Source organism: Hippoglossus hippoglossus, chromosome 5 (genome assembly GCF_009819705.1).
Source record: "Hippoglossus hippoglossus isolate fHipHip1 chromosome 5, fHipHip1.pri, whole genome shotgun sequence".
Taxonomy (NCBI): Eukaryota; Metazoa; Chordata; class Actinopteri; order Pleuronectiformes; family Pleuronectidae; genus Hippoglossus; species Hippoglossus hippoglossus.
The window spans coordinates 29,574,353-29,595,198 of NC_047155.1; the positions used below are offsets into that span (position 1 = coordinate 29,574,353).

The 20,846-nt window shown below is 40.0% G+C and overlaps 1 protein-coding gene across 8 annotated transcripts in view; it reads right to left on the reverse strand.

Annotated features, from left to right (window-relative positions):
* Nucleotides 1-9,289: 9,289 nt before the first annotated feature.
* cadpsa (Ca2+-dependent activator protein for secretion a) overlaps nucleotides 9,290-20,846 on the reverse strand; it is a 164,195-nt gene continuing 152,638 nt past the window's right edge. For 7 of the 8 annotated variants that reach the window (XM_034586809.1, XM_034586808.1, XM_034586807.1 and 4 more), the window contains 2 exons: nucleotides 10,732-10,836; nucleotides 9,371-9,544 (listed from right to left, as the gene is read on the reverse strand). In XM_034586809.1, coding sequence (XP_034442700.1) covers nucleotides 9,371-9,544; nucleotides 10,732-10,836 — 279 coding nt within the window. Of the gene's footprint in view, nucleotides 9,545-10,731; nucleotides 10,837-20,846 lie in introns of all 8 variants that reach the window. The other variant, XM_034586801.1, reaches the window with a different exon arrangement.

A 20,846-nucleotide genomic window follows, 5' to 3' on the forward strand; every position in this document is an offset into this window, starting at 1 on the left:
TCTGAGGTGTTTGATGGAAAAATTAAAATAATGAAGTTGATGCTAAATTAATATGATATGAATTCAAGGTCAACGACTCCTGAACCTCCAAATTAGTATTTTCCTAGAGAAGAAGTATTTCTCTGGGTTGCTGGATCTATAGCAATACTAAAATCTGAACAGAGGTGTTTCCTAGAACCAATCATCTTTGGTCAAGTACAGACATTAGCTACAGAGAGTAGTTTCATTTTAGCCATCTCCCTTATACAGTGGTGTAGTGGTGCCCAGTGGGTATACACTTGAATTATGCTACAGAAGAAACCTGTCCAGCTAGGGATCAACGTGTAAATGTGATTGTGACATGTTGCATCAACACTGGCCCATAGAGTAGACTATAGAATGAGGTATGATACACAACTACAAGAGAACTACATGATTGCCCATTTGGAGTCATTCCTTAGACCTCAATCATTTCACACTTGAGCATTGGACAATTATTCTCTCATTGTACAAGTAGTCTATGGGCCATTAGTGCCTTTTGTAAAATGTCACTTAGAACCGCTGATTTGCAACAGGAAGTGTAGGCCAGAGTGTGCCACTAATATCAAATTAACATTATTAATTAACATAAGGGAAAGTTTGCAAATATTACTTGATAAATGTTGCCATTTTCAAATGTTACAAATATTACTATATAATAACAATAATAATAATAATAACTATTTATAAAACGTTAATACATTTTATAACTATTTATAAAAAAGTAATTTTATTAAAAGGGCTCACCAATCATCATCCTCTCTGATGTAGGTGGGGGACTGAGTGGGCGCTGAACTACCATCACTCCCTGAGCTGCTGGCTAGCAGCACCCAGGTCGTAGCACGGGGTCCTTTCTGCTGAAACCGATGTTTGGGCAGCTCTCTTCATGTTTGAATTTCATTAGAGGACGAATTTAGTTGCAGTTTTCAATGAGTTAAACAGGTAAAGGGCAGGTAAAGGGCAGGTCATATTTTTTCCCAGGAGGACAAACACAGACATGACCCACCCTACCCTAACTCTGATTGGCTTACCCTGATATTCTTATTCTAACTAACCAATCACCACTCAATCAACCAGCCAACCAACAATGGCAACAAGTACTAATCAGGGGAAAAGTACGCTTTCACTGTCCTTGGAAAAAATAGTCTGAGAGCACATTAGTGTATGATGCGCACCACAGGTGATTCAGAGGTGGGTTATGTTATGCTGATTGAAAAATAAGTGGGTATATGCCGTATGCCTTTGTATACCCTGCACTACACCACTGCCCCTAATTGTGTGAGGCAGACCTGATGCATTGTCCTTATTTCTGAGAAGACAGAATGAGTTGCAAAGTGTGCTCTGGTTTCTTTTTTTCTTTTGTTGTCACTTTATTTGTATTCAGCTAAGAAAGCAAACCTGAAATTAGGATAATTAAGGAAAATATAAGTTGTTGTTTCCTCTGTACTGCTGCCACAGTTAAAACATAAAATGACTCAACTTCCTTTAACAACAACAGTTTTTGGTTTGCTGGCATCTTGTGTCACTATGTTACAGCACACCTTGGCATCATTTTGTTAGTCATAAGGGTCTCAGAGAAGGCATTTGGAACTGTTTGGCCACAAGAGAATTTCATGCAAAGGGCATTTTGTTTTTTTATGACTGTGACCCTTTTTATCATTTCTGCATCAGTGAAGGACTGAAGCAGTCCTACATGATTTCTTCTGATTTATTCAATTCTTATAGATCAACACAGGTGAGTGTGTGTGTGTGTGTGTGTGTGTGTGTGTGTGTGTGTGTGTGTGTGTGTTTGTGTGCAGCCTCTGGCTCTGCAGTGAGTAAGTTGAAGACAGCCTCCCTCATAGGTCCTTTGGCAGTGATGAGGGAGAGAGGAAGTCCTCTGAACACCAGTGCACATACGGTCCAGCAGCAGCCAGGGGTTTTAAACTCACAAAATGTCTTTGCTGCTGCCACAGGCTCTGGCTGCAAAGACGTACATGGTTCGGGAATGAAGGCCTAATTGTATTTGGCAGGGAATATGCAGATGATGCATTCCTGTCCAAATTCATTCAAATCTTTCAAATCTCAAAGGTCCATTGACAGGACCAGCTCAGGCCTTTTTGGAGCCCTTAAAATTGAATTCTTCTATGTAAAGGTATTACGGTACAGTCACAATGTAGCTTGGTAATAGTGTCATAGATTATATTAAATGGCAAGGTACATAACACTGATTCAGCTTCATCTCCAGGTCAGCAGGGAAATTTAACCAATAAAATATGTCACAATATAGTATCAATACGGTTAGAAAAGTAACTGTATTGCTACTATATTGAGATGCACATATCCATGTCCTAAGCAAAATAAATGTTTTAAATGTGTTATTTTAGAAAAAAACATGATTGATCAGAATAACCTCAATAAAAGTGCAAATCTTAAATTAATACTTTTTTGCCAATAAATACACATGGAAGAGAACGTCAAAGACAAAATTGTTGCAAACTGATTTGTTTCCCTTTCCCATTGATACGTTCAGCAGTTCCAGTTAAAGTTTGTGTGTATGGGGAAAATATCTGGTCAAAAGAGATGTGCACAATCAAATGTGCCAGCAGGGGGGAGGATTAACTCCTGACATCCATCTAATAATAACAGTGGCCTCAGCAGTCCCTCTTTAAGACTGTGATACTGTTGATCCCCATATGGGCTTTTACTGTATACGACCATGAAACAGGACAAACAGTCCTGTGTAATATTCATCCCTGAGGTATCACAATCTGCCCGCATTTCTTGCCTGAACATTGTGCGAGATTGCTTTAAACTGTAAGCCATTCTTTTCATGGAAAAGATCTAAAATTAATCAGCAGGCTTGTTGTCCCCTCTTAAGGCCACGATAAGAAGGTTTTGGTGCAGGGGGAGGCGAAACATAAGAGGCTTTGGGGGGCGCTTTTAATAAAAGGATCTGACATCTACCTGCCCTCTCAAATGGCAGGCAATTTTGACACTTCTGGCACGCAAAGCAGCCACATAAAAATAAACACATCTCCTGGGCCTGTAGGCCTACTCTGTTTACGTTTAAGGACACAGTGGAAAGCATTGTAAATGAAATGCCTCTTCAGAACAAATCACAGGGCAATTTATTTGGCAGCTTGAATGTCTGCACACGGGCTGATTTCTATCTTCATCTTTTCATTTTCCTGTTGTCATTATCCACACGTATCATGTCGGAGACGGTTTGATGGAATCAATGTGTCGGAACGGCTTGTTCTCACATCCGCATTAGCACACGACTCCCCGCAGTACAGCAGTGGCCTGTCAGCGCACAGACTCAGGAACAGTTCTCACTGTGATAGTCAGTTGGAGATTCTTTTTATTTTGATACTGTTGTCATTTCCCATTTCCCCACTTGATTGGAGCTTAAAAGCCAAAGAAGCTCAGATCGTGCCGGCATAAAACTCCAGGCACATTAATCCATCCTGGTGTTGCCTCTCGCACAGAACTGCCCAATCGTGTCAGGATATTCATGGGGAAATTAAATGAATGATATTCAGAAGCAGCTCTGCATATTGGATTTTAAAATAGGTGGGCTGCTTTGTGTATTTGATGTTGATTATTCTCAAATGTACAGGATATGAGGGAATAGCTTCTGTAGAGACAATTAAGGTCAGGAGCATGAGTTCTTTGTTGCATTAACTCAAACAGCCCGTTCTCCTTTCTACTCTGCTTCATATCGTTCATCAGCCTTTATTTCTGTGCATGAATTACTGGGTATGAGAAATATGATGAATAGTTTACCAGCTAACATACACCAAAGGAAAATACAGGAATCAACCTTTGAAATGCAAGTTTCATTTCAAATACATATGTTTAACATGTTCATGAAATTAAAAACAAATGTCTAAATAATAATAATAATGATACTATAATAATAATAATACTTATTATTATTATTATTATTATTATTATTATTATTATTATTATTATTATTATTATTATAGCCCAGATTCCGAACGTTCTTTTAAGTAACACAAAGTAAAGGGACATTCTCTAAATTACTGTTACGGCATTAGCCTCCTAGCTTTGACCATTATGAATGTTTATGAATAAACCTATTGTTTTGCAGCAAGCTTTAGTATCATCCAGGGAGAAAGTAGGATTTCACTTGCAGTTTACTCTCATCCAAAATCGTGTTTTTCTTTGTTCTCCTAGGAGGGATTTATCCCCCCCTCATCTATGAAATAATTAAAAGATATCCTGTCTTCTTTTAATTTGGGACTATATTATATGTAATCCTCTCGACTTTTGGTCTTAGTTTCCATCTTGGGTTCTTGATTTGATTTTGGTCATTGTTGATTTGATCTCTGGCAATTCTTTCAATCTCCTTCTGGACAGTAATATCATCTCTCAAGATCCCTGATGCCTGATGCTTTAATCCAGTGCATTAATCTCAGACTCTCTTTCTTAAGAAAATGCTGCAGTGGGGGAGGGGAGGTCAGTGGCACGGATGAATAAATATGTATTTTTTGGGGAGTTTGCTGAAACATCCTTGTGCAGTCCAAGTGGTTGGCTCTTTGAACAAAATCACACAAATAACTGCAAAATTTAGCACATCATCAGGAGGGTTTCAGCAGATTTCTCTCTAGAATTAACAATGATAAGTAATTTCACAGTAACAACAATAAATAAGGTCACAAGCTCTTTGCACATTTGCCATTTACCTTTATTTGTATCTTCTTGGCATCAGTGGGTTCTTCTACAAGGCAGAAGCATGATGAACCCACTGGTAACAGCAAAACACTTTGGGGAGTGAATACTGGGGACATGCAGTACTTGCATACAGGACAACACATGGCTCTAGGAGCACAGTATAGAACACAGTTGACAGAGGGAAAGTACAGGCAAACTTCACTTCCTGTCATCCATTATAAAAATGTGGATTAGCCCCATTATCCATCCTGAAATGAAGTAAAGGGCACTCACAGGAACATGATTAATAGACTACACTAACTTTTTTATACAAATTATATTTGAAAGTTTGATTTAAAACTGTAAATGTGAAATGAATTAAAAACAGGTCTATCGTTGTGAACAACCAAACTACATGTGTATTGCCTTGCTAATGTATCTACTCACCAAAATAAAGAAGGCGACAAGAGATGTTGGTGTGGAAATCAAAGTAACAACATTTAAAAAGTGAGACCACAGGCAGTTAGTGTCTTCAACCACAGGAAAAAGCTTCTGTTGTCACTATTTATCTGGAGGCAGTTTGACACAATTCTAAAATTAGTGACACTGTATCACTTTATTTGTAAAGGATCAATCCAGCTCACTCACTCTAATGGAAGAATTTTAATCTAACATCCTCTCAATTTCACTGCACAAAACACACACAGTACCATTCCGCTACATATTTTACACATTGGTTAAACCTTTTCATGAATTTGTGCCCTCGTTTTGTTTGTGGCACAATCCCATATCACATGCAACAAGTCTTTGTGTGCTTCTACAGGTTGATAAAATAAGCATGTGTGTCTTGTGGCTCCTTGTGCAAGGTTCAAACTGATTTCACTGACTTAATGTAGAGTCATCTGAAGTTACTGACATTGAGGTTCATGACACAAATGTTAATCCAAATTAAATAATGGAGGTTTTGCCTTTGCTATTGGCAGTGTCTGATTAATGGGCGGCTGCGGCTCAAGAGTAGAGCGGCTTGTCCACTAACCAGAATGTTGGTTGTTCAATCACCGGATCCTCCATTCTGAGTGCCTAGGTGTCCTTGGGCAAGATACTGAAACCCAAATTGCTCCTTATGGCTGTATTGGCAGTGTGAGTGATGTGTGATAGAGAAAGTGCAGCGCATAGATGCACTGCATATGGATGAGCAGGGGAACCTGTGCTGTTAATGGCTTTGAGTGGTCATCAAGAAAAGCTTTACGAATAGTTACCATTTATCATTAATCATCTATCCATCTGTCCAACACTTAAGATACATTAACTGCTATTTGCTCTGAAACCTGCTGTGGATATCCCTGCTCTCCAGAGGATGATTCATTTCTGTCTTCATTGTCCTCAGCTTCTTTTCACAGACAAAACACTCAGGACAGATTTTAGACCATAAGGTTCTAACAAATGCTTAAGTCCTCATTGTGTTGTTTTTCCCATCCACTGCTTTCATTTTGTAGGACATAATAAATAATGCTGCCAGGCTGCTAGCTATTTTGCTTTGTGGTGCCCCCCCATAAACTTCAGTCACCCATATACGAAACTAGATATAGACTAACAGACTAGAACAACGGAAATCAAATCATATATTCCTATAAAAACATAATTTTATTATTATTATTCTTTATTTGTACAGGTGTTGGTAAACAATGATGGAATGTAACTAAGTACATTTACTCAATTACTGTATACAAATTTGAGGAAATACTTTACTTGAGTGTAGCCATTTCATTTTACTTTAAACATCTACTCCACTAGATCTCAGAGGCAAATATTGTACTTTTTACTCGACTATTATTTTCAATCTATAGTTGCTAGTTACTTTACAAATTTAGATTTTGTCAAACAAAACATATTAAGAGTAATATGGTTAATATGATAACTACCATGGCCCCTATGTGGTTATAATCCAAATTAGACATCTAAAACATTTGTACAGACTATGATTATGTGCCCCAGTGCATTAAAACATTTCTGATCTTTTACTGAACTTAGACTGTATGACCATATTATGTAGAAATAAGCTTTTCTCTTAGTGGCCACTCCGGCCATTTAAACAGTTAATCTCAGTCAGACAATATTTCCTAGAGTGCTACCTGTGCATTTAAATGCCACTGCACAAAATATTTAATGTCATCACTGGCATGAAAAACCTTATGTGCTCAACATATTGATTGTTGCAGTATTCCCTGAAACTCTAGAGGGTGTACACGCCCACACACAACACATTCTGTGAAGAAGTACAAAGAAGTCCTCCCTGTTTACTATCACATCACAAAACAACATGGCTACGAGCACAGCCCACTGTTCCCTAAGTTACAGCGTCTCACATCAGAGGAACAGCTGATCTGTGTTGTTCAAAGGGAAAGTCCACCGTATGTCTGTGTCCTGTTCTGATGAGCTGCTGCATCACATGGAACCGTTCATACAGCAGCTCGGTCAGTTTGCAACAGAGACTGGACTTTGAGAGTGTGCCAGCAGCGAGGGCTGTACACTGAGGAGACGGGAGAGCAGGGGTCAGGTGCCAGGCAACAGTCAGAAGGGGAGGGGCAAGATGAGGTTGTGTTCTTAACTGTCATATAAAGCTCAGAAAAAAATGGTGAGGAATTTGACTCAAACTTTAGAAATTAATAACAAGTAAGTAAACCACCATAAAAAAGGTGGGCGTCATAGTTGTGGTGCTCCTTCAGGCACTTGGTGCCCTACACGCAGTGCGTGAGGCGCGTGGTGGGAGCGGCGGCTCTGAATGCAGCCCATTGGCTGCTATCAGTTTCTTAGTATTGTCAACTGAAAGAGTATTTGGTGAATTCTTCTCTACCTGTAAAGGGAGAGTATAAGCCTCAGCTGTAGCTACTCTACCTCTAAACCAGTGACTTTATGTCACAATGGACACGATGATAGCTCCTAAAAGTGAGGCCAAAACATCTTGATCACCCCCTTGTTGCTGAATGCTGTATAGGTCATAAACCCCACCCCTCCATGTTAGCAGATGGGACATATAACAGGCTAAACAAGTCCACAGCAAATAAAACTTTCCAAAAATTAGTTTCTGTTATTTTAGTGTTATGTGTTGACCTTTTCTCATAAGTTTGGTTTTAATTGTGATAGGTCGGGTGGGTGTTTGGGTGGGACCTTGATAACAGTGGATTGCCATCTGACAAAGAGTAAGACCAGTAAATCATGATCAGTAGAGCGCAGACCAGTGACATAAAGCAAGGCTAGTTGTTAACTTTGGTGCAGATTAAATGCACAGTGAAATACTGCTTGAGTGCTACAGTGAAGTCAAGTCAAGGTAAGGAAAAGTAATGTGAGCAAGGTAAATGACAAACTGCCATCACCAACCACCTATAAAGAGCTAATCTAGCAGTCACTGTTTGGTTCAGTGGGAGTAACACACCCAAGAAAGCCATGTACCAAAGTGAACCCCATGTGATGGTGTCAGGCCAACAAGGGGAAACAATGGGATGCTTGTTTCAGACATGAACATTTGAAGGCTGAATGTTTTTGTGTTTTTTGTCCATTTTGTTTGTTAGTTTTGCATCAGTCAGCTTTATTGTTGATAATGAACTTGATTTTTTATTTCTTGGATTCCAGGTGTGGCATGTTTTGAAAAGTTGGTTAAGAACAGACAATCAAAGCACGTCATGAAAAAATGATGCAGACCCATTACAAAGAAAGTAATATGAGACAATTGTTTCCATCCTTTTCAACAATGCGACATCAAGTAGCTGCACCCTCTGCACATATTTTAGGATACACAGACACACATTTCTAGACTTGTTCATAATCTTGGGAACAAAATTGGCATCAATATTGCTTGAGATCATCCACAAGTAATTTGGGAAAAACTGAATATTTTGAATGTTTTAGTTTTAACCCTGTTTTTTGGAGGGGATGCTCAGTCTAATGTGAAACCATCAGCTCTGGAACCACTTGGATCAATCACAATATGACTTCAACAGTGATGATCATGCACTTGTTAGCAGGCTTACAAAAAACATATAATTTTCATCAGTTTCACAATTTCACTTGGAACCACGGTACAGTGGTCTGTACTTTTCAGAATGTGACAGAGAATTCTTAGCAAAAGCAACAGCAAAGCTCCCATACAAAGACCGTAGACATTTTCGGTTGCACAACATGAAGGTACAATGTAATATTTTTTATGCCTTCAAAAAACTTATTGTAGATGCCATCACCTGCTTTGTTATCATCTTATGTATGAGGCTGCTCTGCATGACGAGTGTCCCTGGTCATATTTGTGCTGATCTCACACTATTGACCTGTTTTCGCCTCTTTTGAATAATTCTCAAAACTTTGCTCCCATTTCCCTCACAATCGATCAGTGTTTGATAATGTAATGTCCCATCTTGTCCTTTAGTTCTTGGCTGATATATTTTAGTTTTGAGTTTAATGGCAGACGAGCAATGATAAGACAGACTTAGCTCCTCCAAGTGTTTATAGACACAAAATGTTTTCTAGTATTGATTCTGATAGAAATTATCCCGACTATTACAGGAATGACAAACTGAAAAAGCAAATAATGGAAGGACCAAGTTGGATGTTAGGTCAAATGTATTTTTTGACCTAATGGAAAGGCTGGATGGGTTCTCACCCTCTGAAAAACGACATCCCTGATGTTTACAGGCCTGTGGGTCTAGTTACCGTTGTCCTCTTCATCACTATCCTTCATGGAAATGCCTTGCATCCCTCCTTCCCTCACTGAGGCAGTGGCTTCTTCCAGGGTCAGTCGGTTTCTCACGGTTTCATACATCTTACTGTTTAATGTGGAGTCCAGCACTCCTTGAAGGCGGAAGTCACGGTACTTTTTCTATCACAAAGAAAAGAATCACAAGGGTTTGGGAAAGGAATTCAAAAAAGATCTTCAGCAGGTTTGTGAAAAAGATGGTGTTCTTCCTGGGTCGTGGTCGCTGCTGTGTGGACTGTGGATTGTGGAGCGTGAATCGTGGTGGCAGCTGATCGTGGGTTATGATGACATCTAGATTGCTTAGATATACACTATACTCACATATAGGCCTACTACTATTAATGGCAATACCACTATCATTACAATTATCCTTGCCGCTCCCTTCATCTCTGTCAGACTTTTTCCTTTGTATAAATACATTAAACATTGATACACCTCTCCATGTATGTTAAACACTGTAAATATTGTTATTTTGCTGATATGCTCCATTATACATATATATGCTCCTAGCTATTGCACTTCTGTCCATCCTGGGAGAGGGATCCTTCACTTGCGACTCTCTCTGTGGTTTCTATGTTTTATCCTTGCTAAAGGTTTGTTTTTTGGGAAGATTTTCCTTACACTTAAGGTCTATAGGTTTCAATTATTTTGAGACATCAATGTTAACAAATGATCCATGATGCTGACCCCCACAAGTTCATGATAGGTTTGTTCCCATGGATCCTTCCTGATCAACACGCTGCATTGAAAACGTGGTTGTCCGCTGTCTGTCCTCGTACTAACATCTCATACATGGCAGCAATCTTTATGGAGGATGTGAAATGATTAATCAACAAAATATGTGTAACAGTGAATTGAGATGACTTGTCATGGTTCCAATTGTTTCATCATCATGCCTTGATATTATCACCTCGCTTTGCATCAGTAACTGAATCACATCCAACTATAATAAAATAGGTCACGTCTCATAATTCTGAGAGCTGAAAGGATGTGAAGCCTTTATTCTCTTCATGGAGAGTTTCTGAGTCAGTATGGAAGTCAACAGGATGGGTATTACATTGAGTGTTAGAGTGGCTCAGTGGTTACTGGTTAGTGGGGAAGGTCCTGGGTAAGAACAATCAATGACTAAATCACACAATGTTTGATTTGTTGATTTATTTCAGAATGTGGTCAAAAGTCCTTGAGAAAAATGTTATTTATTAACACATCTGCCCATTCAAAAAGTGCCACATTAAGCAGTAGCTTAAGAGAAACAATACTGTTTGCATTTTAAAATGTGGTTTAGAAAAGTGCAAAACAGCTGTTCTCACCTTGACAATCCTGATGAGAATCTTCAGCTGGTAAACATGGAGCTGAAGGTCCATTCGGTCAGTCAGCCATGTTCCTAAAAGGTTCATAGTGCTGGTGTACCATTGCTGTAACAGACACACAAACACACAAGGCATATCCTCATCTGATACTTCACGAGATGCACGCAACGCTTGTTTACTTCAGAACACACACACATCAAGAAGCAATGAATCCACAACCCTTCACATGAGCATCTGTAATCCAACAACATTTTGTGGTGAATTTGGCAGAAAACGCGTGTGATGTCACCCCCAGAGTATCATCATGGCACTGAGCTTCCTAGTGGATCTGAGGGAGCACCCAGAGCAGAAAGACGTCTCTAATCTGAAGATGTTCATGTTATGTCAGTCACACAGCCTCATCAAGCCATTAGCAACTGATTAAGAACAGTGTGTCTCTACTGTGATGCCCACACAACCTTGCCTGGGCTTCAGGAACGACTCTTGTCATGTGGGGCTCAATCAGATATAATCCCATAGGCTAAGGATATATTTAAGTCTGTATAGGGAAGATCCAGCAGCCAATGAGGCATCAGGTAATGGAGATCCTAATGAGGGAAAAAGCTTAATGTTCTCACAGGGCTACATGTTCTGAGACTGCCATTGGCTTGTCAAAGTGCATGCAACATATCTTTTAGGTGTCAGTTTAGCAGTATTGACTATTAAAGTTTCTTCATTGACAGAAATGTGTTAATCAACACAAAGTCTCAGACCCAAATCTTCAGATGCAGGCACTTGGTCAAGACCCCTTGGCATCACTTTCTAAAGCACTGGGTTCCCCTTTACTGCCATCTTTCAACAGTGCAATATACAACTCACCTACAACAGCAATTATGCTTTTTTGTACACAACAAGTAAAATGTTCACAGACAATGTTTTCCACCAAATATATAAACTGTTGCAGTATAAATTCTTATGGCTTTTTTATTTATATTCAACCAAAACCCCCACCGACCTAAACAAAGTGCTGTTATTTCCTAAAGCTAATCATAGACACCCCTTTCCCACTAACATGGAGTGGGTTCCATTCCGGTTCACACACTTTTAAACCATTCAGAGCATTTCAAATAAGAGTAAATTGGTTCAGAACAACAAAACATTGGTCCACAGCTGAAATAAAAAAAAGATGATGTGCAAGAATATAAATAAAACAGCAGAAATTTGACTTAATGAGTCAACAGAAGCCACATTAGGCTATAGTTACAAAGGCTAATTTTTCAGCTCATATATGAGGTATAGAATATATATAATCCTACCACAGGGCTAAGAACAGGATAAAGAATCTAGCGCTGTCAGTTTGAACTGTTGTGATGCACAATTCAGTCAGATCTAATAAAGTACGGAGGTACCACAGTCAGCCCTAGTCCTGTTAATATAATGAACACAGGTGTTACAGGCTTCAACCTTGAAATTGGCTCACACCCTGTTTAGACAAGCCTTCTGTAAACAGCGACTTCTGCGAGGCACAGCAAGCTCAGAGTGCCGAGGCCATGCAGAAAGCCGAGAGGCTGCAGATGTTACTCTGTGGGCCCTGGCTGTTGCCAGTCTAATTGATGGATAATGATGAGCACAGGCTGATACTAATAGAAGCAGACTGACTTTCAACAGTCAGGGTCACAGCAGAGTGGATGAGAGAAGAATGGGAAGAGAAATGAAGGGGGTGTGGGGGGGGATTAGATTATGTTTGAGAAATCAAGTGATAATTACTAAGTTATAATATATTATTATCCTTATCAAAATGATAGAGTCATCTCAGAGCACTCTGCACTTCATCACTGCCTAGCTGGTGTCATCTTTCAAGATGAAGTCTGTCCATCCATCCAATGCAAGTAGGTATAAGTGAAAAAACTTATATAAATATATTCCTGTCAACTACCTTTGATTTGTAGTGTTTGTAAAGTGGGGTCTAAACTCTGATTCACTTTACATTTTTAGGTAGGGGGAGGAAGAACTGGCAAACAGCCTTGCCCTTAATCTTTTCAAATAATTTAACAGACCGATTTAAAGTTCTCGTTTTTGACAGGAACACCACACCACAAGTATTTAATGTGTAAGAAACGGAAACATAGACATGTGCTTGCTTATGTTCAAACATATATGTAAGACCAGACCTATTGTGGTGAAACTAGACTAGAGACACAATAACAAACCAAAATGAATCACATTGGGTTTTTGCACATGAATTTGCTTAATCTGAGTGGTAGATCGTGTATGTTTACCAACAGTTAATCAGATCATCACTATTTCAGATCTGCAGAGGTTCCACGTAAAGGAGGAGAGCAGATACATGTAGGTCAAGCTCAGTAAGAGGAACATGTGTGAAAGAGAAGATGGCTGTGCTGAGGCAGTGATGGGGTGAATCAGTGAGGAGACCTGGTGCCAGCAGCTTCCTATCTGTCGCTGTGTGCCTGTGAAGGCTTCGGCGTGGCAGCAGGCCTGTGATCTCGCCCCGAGCACAACCCCCTGCCGAGAGGCCAGGCCTGGAGTGACTGATCCACTGACTGGCTGCTCTCCCTCTTTCCATCATTCACTCCTCCTTTGCTTGTCCGTAATTCTTTAGACTTTACACCGTGCCACACGGCTCCCATCTGCAGCCATTTTTTTTTTGCAGCAGCCATTTTGTGTTCTGTTCTGCCTCACTCCTCTTCATTTTATATAAAAAGAGGCTTGACAGTTATGTCACAAGTCTTCTTCCTGCCATGACTGGCATTTTGGAGGTCTGTCAGGGACATCTTGTCTACACATAATGCCTGTGATTTTCATCAACTTTAAGATCTTTTTGTTGCCAGTTTCACATTTAAAAAAATGAAAGTGACTGCAGATCTTTCAGAGGATATGTACATGACTAGCTTTGATTCTCATTAGATTTCTAAAACTACAATTACAGTTTCAGGGTCCAGCTTTGTACAGCACCGTTATGCAAACTCGTGAGTTGTTGAATTGGAGTATATAAATTGATGCGATTTCACTTTGATTCATTAAAGCTGCAGACATTGCACTGATCTCGGTGGATAATCTCCCGAAATTCTCCAGAGAAGCTGTATGTGAGAGCGCAAATATGAGAGGCTCCTAACTTTCTCTGGAGTTTCTCCTGCCAGCACCCAAGTAAAAACTCAAGAGAATGTGTGAATGAGCTGATGTGAGAAAACAACAGGAGATTCTCCAGAGGATCTACAGGGAGCTGCTGGTTCTGTTGATGATGTTCCTAAAACGTGACAGACGCAAAATAAAATAAAAAATGTAAGAATACAAATATATCAACTTGGCGTTACGGGAGACGCCAGTGTTGATGTGTTGTAAACAAAAACAAGTGATCTCTGCAGCACAATTCTTACGTTACGTCCTGCCTTTGGCTGCCGGACCACCCTTCATCTGAACGCTGTGGAGAGTTCTGTGTTGTTGTGAACACATCTGAACAGAACATCCCCTGCTAAAGGCAAACTCAGGAGAAAGTCCGGACCCCATTGTTCAGAGATTCTCCGCTGTTCATGTCTAACAATGGCTTAGGAGAACTTGCCTTGAAAATGTTGATCAAAGCAGAAGTTTTGCAGTTAAAGCTAGACAGTCTGGAATTTTGGATACTGTTCAGTTCAGTTGTTCTCAACACGCTCTTCAACCAGGATGCAAACAGTGGTCATTGTATGGTTATGTTGGTGACATCGAATCCCATGGTGTCAAGGTAAATGATAGGATTACCATGTATTGTCTGGTTTAGAGAGGTGGTTCACCTGACAGAAACTTCATTTGTTAGACAAATGGTGTTTGTTCAACACACCCTCCAGCACATGAGAAAACAGTATCTGTTAAATGCAGACATTACTGTATATATAATCAATCGAATAATGATAATCACATATTTCTCCATGAAGAGAAAAACACAGATATGAATTACACCAAAGTCCTCAATCTCTGCTGTGATCAAGGTGATTATCCAATCCCTGAATACACAACTGATGCTTTCATCCTTGTGAAGATCATTATTTTCAAGTTGTCTTGGTGAGAGTCATCTTCTTAGGAAAGCAATCATGGCGATGCTTCCATGCAGATGGGCTTTGTGCTTGGAGTTGCATGCACAATCAGGTGCACAGCTGTTCATTTTCTCAGCTGTTTCACTATAGATGACAGCCTAAGTGATGCACCGGCCTGGCTCTGACTCTTAAGGATTGCCTGAAGTGTCCCTATGGCTCCACTGTGGGAGAGGACCCCTGGTTCTCAAAGTGTTTTTCCCAATTCTCTATTCAAGTTTTTATTTCATTCAATACTTAGCACTGCTTATCATAGATGGGACTAGTGTAACAACCCTATAGGTTTATGTTCTTTCAACTTCATCTTGGAGAAAACATATTTTGCATATTCCAAACACAATAATGGGGCCACAATAATGAAACAGTATGTAAGATTCATACTAAAAGTGCACGTGTGCAAAAGGTAAATGCAAAGCAACTGCTCAATATTAAATGACCCTGATGACCAATGGTTTAATTTCAATCATGGCATCAAGCTAAAAGAACCACACCTTTTCTCACACTGAAATCGTGGAGCTTGTGAGAGAGGTTTAGGTGAAGAAAGACAGATTGATTGATTGGTGGCCACATTAGTGATAGTGATATCACTAATGAAAGAAAATACAAAGTAGCAATGTGTTGCTGCTGAGGATAATGCAGTGAGAGTGTATACGACAGAGGACATTGCCTGAAATAAAAAAAGTGGTCAGATTTAAAGATGGGGGCAAAAAGAGAATTACTCTGCACTGTCAGAATGTGAGTTAACTTGTTGTATATCCTAAGCATGTTTATAATCTCAGCCAAAACAGCAGGTATTATTACATTCAGGGACAGCTACGATATCACTGATCTATAAAACTTAACAGAATTATTTTATTCCCAAAGGGGCTTTAGGGAGAAATGTAAATATTACACAGTGTTAATCATATCAAGCACATACCTGTCAGTTAATTACCCAGAGTGGTGAATAGTATTTGTATTTGTACTCTGATGGGTCAGTTATGTCTACTGGACACAGTTCAGCACAAAGATCCAAGATCACAGCTCTAGAGAATCTAAATCCGCTGATTAGCATCGTCATGGGCCAGGAAATGTTTTTGAAATTCTTCTCTGAACACTCGTTGTCTCCTACTCCTTCTGTTCACATAGAAGTCCTCTATCAGTGCAGCAAACATTATGCACCTCGATGCACAAGTGTCACCAGAGTATTTATTTTTACAGTAGTCGGACCTATTGCTCCACACCTTTACAAATTCATCACGACAATCAGTGGTATTCTAACCGCCACCCTGGGTTATCATGTGAAAATGGAAGTTTGACGTGAATACAGATCATTTATTAAGTTAATTTAGTGGCCTCCAGTGCCCCGTACAGAACAGCAACTGAAGATATTATTAAAAACTATATAATTTGCTTTAGGTTGTCTTAGATCTTGTACAATTGAAAGTTCTTATGGAACAGTTATGCTTCGCAAGCACAAATAGCACTGCTGGCTTTTTTCTTTTTGATTAAGTGGATTTATAATATGGCTTCAATTCACCACCTCACATCTGCATCTCAAAAATGTTCGTACCCATGGGCCAGAGTTTCCGTACTGCGGAAGTGCGCACAATCTACATTCCTCTTTTAATAGATCTCAACTTTTGTTTGTGTCTTTCAGACTGATTTCTGTGTACACATTGGTTATCAATGAGGCCCCTGGTCAGTCAGACATGAAGCAACTTGAAAATTCTTCAACAACTCAGTTGTAAATACAACATTACACCTCAGTAGTTGACTTCATCCAAAACTGACACAGACATCAAAAGTGAGTTGGTACATTTTTTCTCAACAGCAGTCAAATGTGACAGGATTTTATTGAATAACCAGACAGTTCTTCTGTGGATTCAGTCCATCTCACTGTCTTCAGTCCATCCCACTGTCTTCAGTCCATCTCACTGTCTTCAGTCCATCCCACTGTCTTCTGTCTTTTCATATTTTGGTGTCAGTATGTCTGGGTTCATTGAATGAATCTAGGATTTGACCAAACACATACATTCTGGTATTTTTGTGGTTGGTGAGAATTTTAAGATTCAAATTGCCTAAAACATTTGAATGGTATTGTTGTTTGTCTTTTGGTATTAAAAGGAACTGCCAGCTTGACCTATTAAAACCCATTTTGACTTATTACTAAACTAAAACTGCTTTCATGCACACTAGACATTACCCAGAGGACCTTAATGTGAGAAGGCAAATGTCCGAATCGGTTGATCAGGACATCAAACAGATTTTACAATGCCACCTTCCTTGTATAAACACTGTGTAATGTCCGATTGAGCCTTGTGTATAGAGTTGGTTATTGTCTGGCGAAATCACAGTAATCAAGTTGGCATGTTGATGACTTCCTGCATGCTCTATCCAGTCGCCACCCCTCACCTAAACCAAACGGAATATTTCTGGTAGGTGTGAATGTACCTGACACAGACAATCTCCGGTTGTGTGCTGCTTGTGTGAAAGGGCAACCCCAAACAATGTCTGCACCTGAATCTGTCCCCGCTTTCACAGTTCTTATGAGAAAACAGCTTAAGTGAGTGTAGCTGTGCTGATAAGATAATGAAGACACCAAAGAATCTTAGAGGCTGTATGAGGAAGAATTTTGAGTTGTACACCGTGGATGGTGAAATTATGAAGAAACTGCCTTACATTCAACCACAACAAATCTGAGAACTCACTTGGAACTGCCAGGAACTACAGCAGACACAACTTTCCATGAAATAAAAGTCAGTTACTCTTTTTAAACCTCTTCTACGTTTTTGTCCTGTGTTTTGCTATTCTACTGATTTAACAGACATTATCGCACCATTCATTTCTGTGATCCTAATATCAATCTGTCACTTGACGATGCTTCCTCATTTAATTATTATTTCTGTATTTGTGAACCTCTACCCACACAATGCATATGCATTAAATCAATAAATACAACTAATAAATAAATAAGGCATGTCTCTTTACATAGACATCTTGTAGGTCTTCTGCTCATTTCGCCATGGTGTATCCTGATCTGCTCTCATTCCTAACAGGAAGGATGCTTGTTTCTTTAGCCCTGAGCCCTCTTACCCTCCAAATGGTACTCTTTACACATTTCTGGAGCGATCTTTTCACCTTCTCTGACACACTCTTCAAACTGACTCCACTTGGAAACATCCACAAGTATATAGGCCACAGTTTCACTTCTGAGGAGGGACAGTCCTTCAGGGCAGGATTTAGACATCGTAGCATCTGTACGTTGATAAAGTTAAAAGCCACGCTGACACTTGCTAAGCTTGTCAAATGAACAGTGATGGCCCCTCTTGCTTTGTTCCTCTTGGCTGGACCCAACAAAAGAAAATTATCAGAACAGACGAGTACACCCAAGCTCTCTGTTTTAGGCTGCATGGGGATCAGCAGGGGGCTAGCACTTGCTGACAGCCAAAACAAGCGTAATATGGCTCTGAATACATAATGCCATAACCCGACAGGGATCAAATCTGTGACACTCTAACGAGTTCCATCTGAAGGAAGTGCCTCCGTTTCTTCAACCGGGTTATCTTTGTGTGTGCATTTGTGTGTGTTTTGTCACCTTATGACATGCTGATGAACCTCTACCTATACACAGGCGACATGCACGTCCCACACTTTGCCACGCACACGCTTCCCACATACAAACATATACATCTGCCGGTCCATCCCCCTTCGAGTGAGAGCCGGGTGAAGGAGCGACCTCCTGCCCCCATTTGACACCAACCCACCCATCCCACCAGACCCCCCCCCACCCACTGCAACACACACACACACACACACACACACACACACACACACACACACACACACACACAAACCTCGCCTTGAAGCCAGCATTCACACCCAAGTCTTCGCATGGCGCTTGGCGGGGGGGGGGGGTTGCCACCAGCAGGATCCGATGCAAAAAATGGCACACCTCTCATATTTCCCCTCCCCATCCACCTACTCACCTCTTTCATGACCCCTTTTGCATATATTTGCTCCAGTGTTATGAAAGGGAACTGGCCTTTTCAGACTTGAGGGTGGCTTCAAGTTTCACAAGAAATGCAATGATTCTCTATCAGCGGACAACTTTCACACTTAATAAAATAAAATATATATTATTATTTAATACATATATAAAGGATCACTTTTATTTATTAAATTAGTCCCATATAGCTACATAGCTGCACTGTCAACATTACTATACAAAATATAAATAAATGTATGGCATGGACCTAACTTGTGTGAATGGGTCGCAATCTGGCACTTGGATCTTTTAGGAAATGTCCACATCAATGCTTCATTCATATGACTCTACTGGTCAGCACAATTCAGCACTTGGAAATGATTCACTACTTGGTGGCCCTGACTTTGGGGGTAAAAAGCTTCAGGTCGCGCTATTTGTTTCCTTTTGTACCTATATTTGTGGTGAGAGAGCTGTCAGGTTGTGGTTAATACTGCAAAATCAAATAAGTGCAGTTATCGACTGCTTTTTTATTCAAATAAATCAGTACATTTAAATAGGACAGGACATATTCAATTAAAAGAAGGCTGACCACCCCTGAGTGCAGATGGGCGGGGGTCAAAAACAAGCTCCCTTAATTAGTTACATGAAACTCTGAGAGTGAACGCAGGAGTTGAGCGAGTCAACAATCAGATTGACAGCAGTTCAAGAGGGAAATCTGTGTAAGATCACTATATACTATACAAACATAAAAACATAAATACATAATACAAACATTTTGGCCAGAGAGTAGATCACATCTGCTTTGTATATTTGATTCATCAATTTTAAGGTGAGCAGAAAAATATCTAGTTTTGCAGAACTTCTGGACACACCTGCAAACTCTGAATTTAAAAGACAATGCTCTTAATCAAAGGTTGGATAAAGATGTCATAAAAGTGCATACGAGTGAAAGGGGCTAATGAGACACACGCACAGACACACAGACACACACACAGACCCCCCCCTCCCCCCCCCCCCCCACACACACACACACACACACACACACACGCACACAAAGCCTAGCAAGCCAACCGATTTGTTAGGTCAGAGGCCCCTCCTTTGTGGGGCCGCTCAGGAGCTTTTGTGCTGTTGAGAGCCAGGAATGTAGGAGCTGAGGAGGGGCCTCACCACAGGGGGTACACAGGGATTACAAGCAACCTGGGACTCTGCCTCTTACTGCCTCTGCTGCTCTCTCTCTCTCTCTCTTTCTGTGTGTGTGTGTGTGTGTGTTTGTGTGTGTGTGTGTGTGTGTGTGTGTGTTTGTGTGTGTGTGTGTGTGCAAATCCACTGCTGAATCAGAACTAACTTTCATCGAACATTTTGGTGAGACTTAAGTCTTGTTTACATTTTGTTTGTTCAAATTCTTACTGTTTTAATTTATAATTATAATGTTGTGTTGTATTTTATCTTTTACAGTACCAGTATATTTCAACCTGTTTACGTTTCTTGGGGTAAAGCTAATTTAACAGAGGTACAAGTAGCTCATATGATTTTCTTCTTGAATTCAAATGAAATGAATCACATTTAACTGTAAGGTTGTGTATAAGTATTGACTTGATTTTGTCATGTAATGTTGACCCTGCAGGGTCAACATTACATTTTGAGGTTAAGTGAAAACAGTATACACAAGTACTCACATGTTAATGTAGAAATGGTTGTTGATTCCCTGCTTACAGGACTAAATACTGAGAAATTAGCAGTGTCTAATGAACTAACCTTCATGTCTTTGGATGTACAGTGGACCCTTACTCATCCTTAACTGTGAATGGAGGAGTCAGCCCTGAGTGATAAGGTTAAATCCATACAGCCACTCATGCTGCACTTGAAGTGTCGGCTATTTTGGAGCCACGGATAGAACTTTGTGGATTGAAAACCAGCAAGGCACTCTCTTATCAGATTTGTAAAACTGAACATGCATGGTTTACTTTTATAAATCTCATACACAGCAGAAATCCACAGTTATTCACATGATGATATTCGGTGAGGTTCTGTAGCAATGCCAGAGCAGCTGTTGGTACAGAACCATTACTCACAGCTGTGGCTAT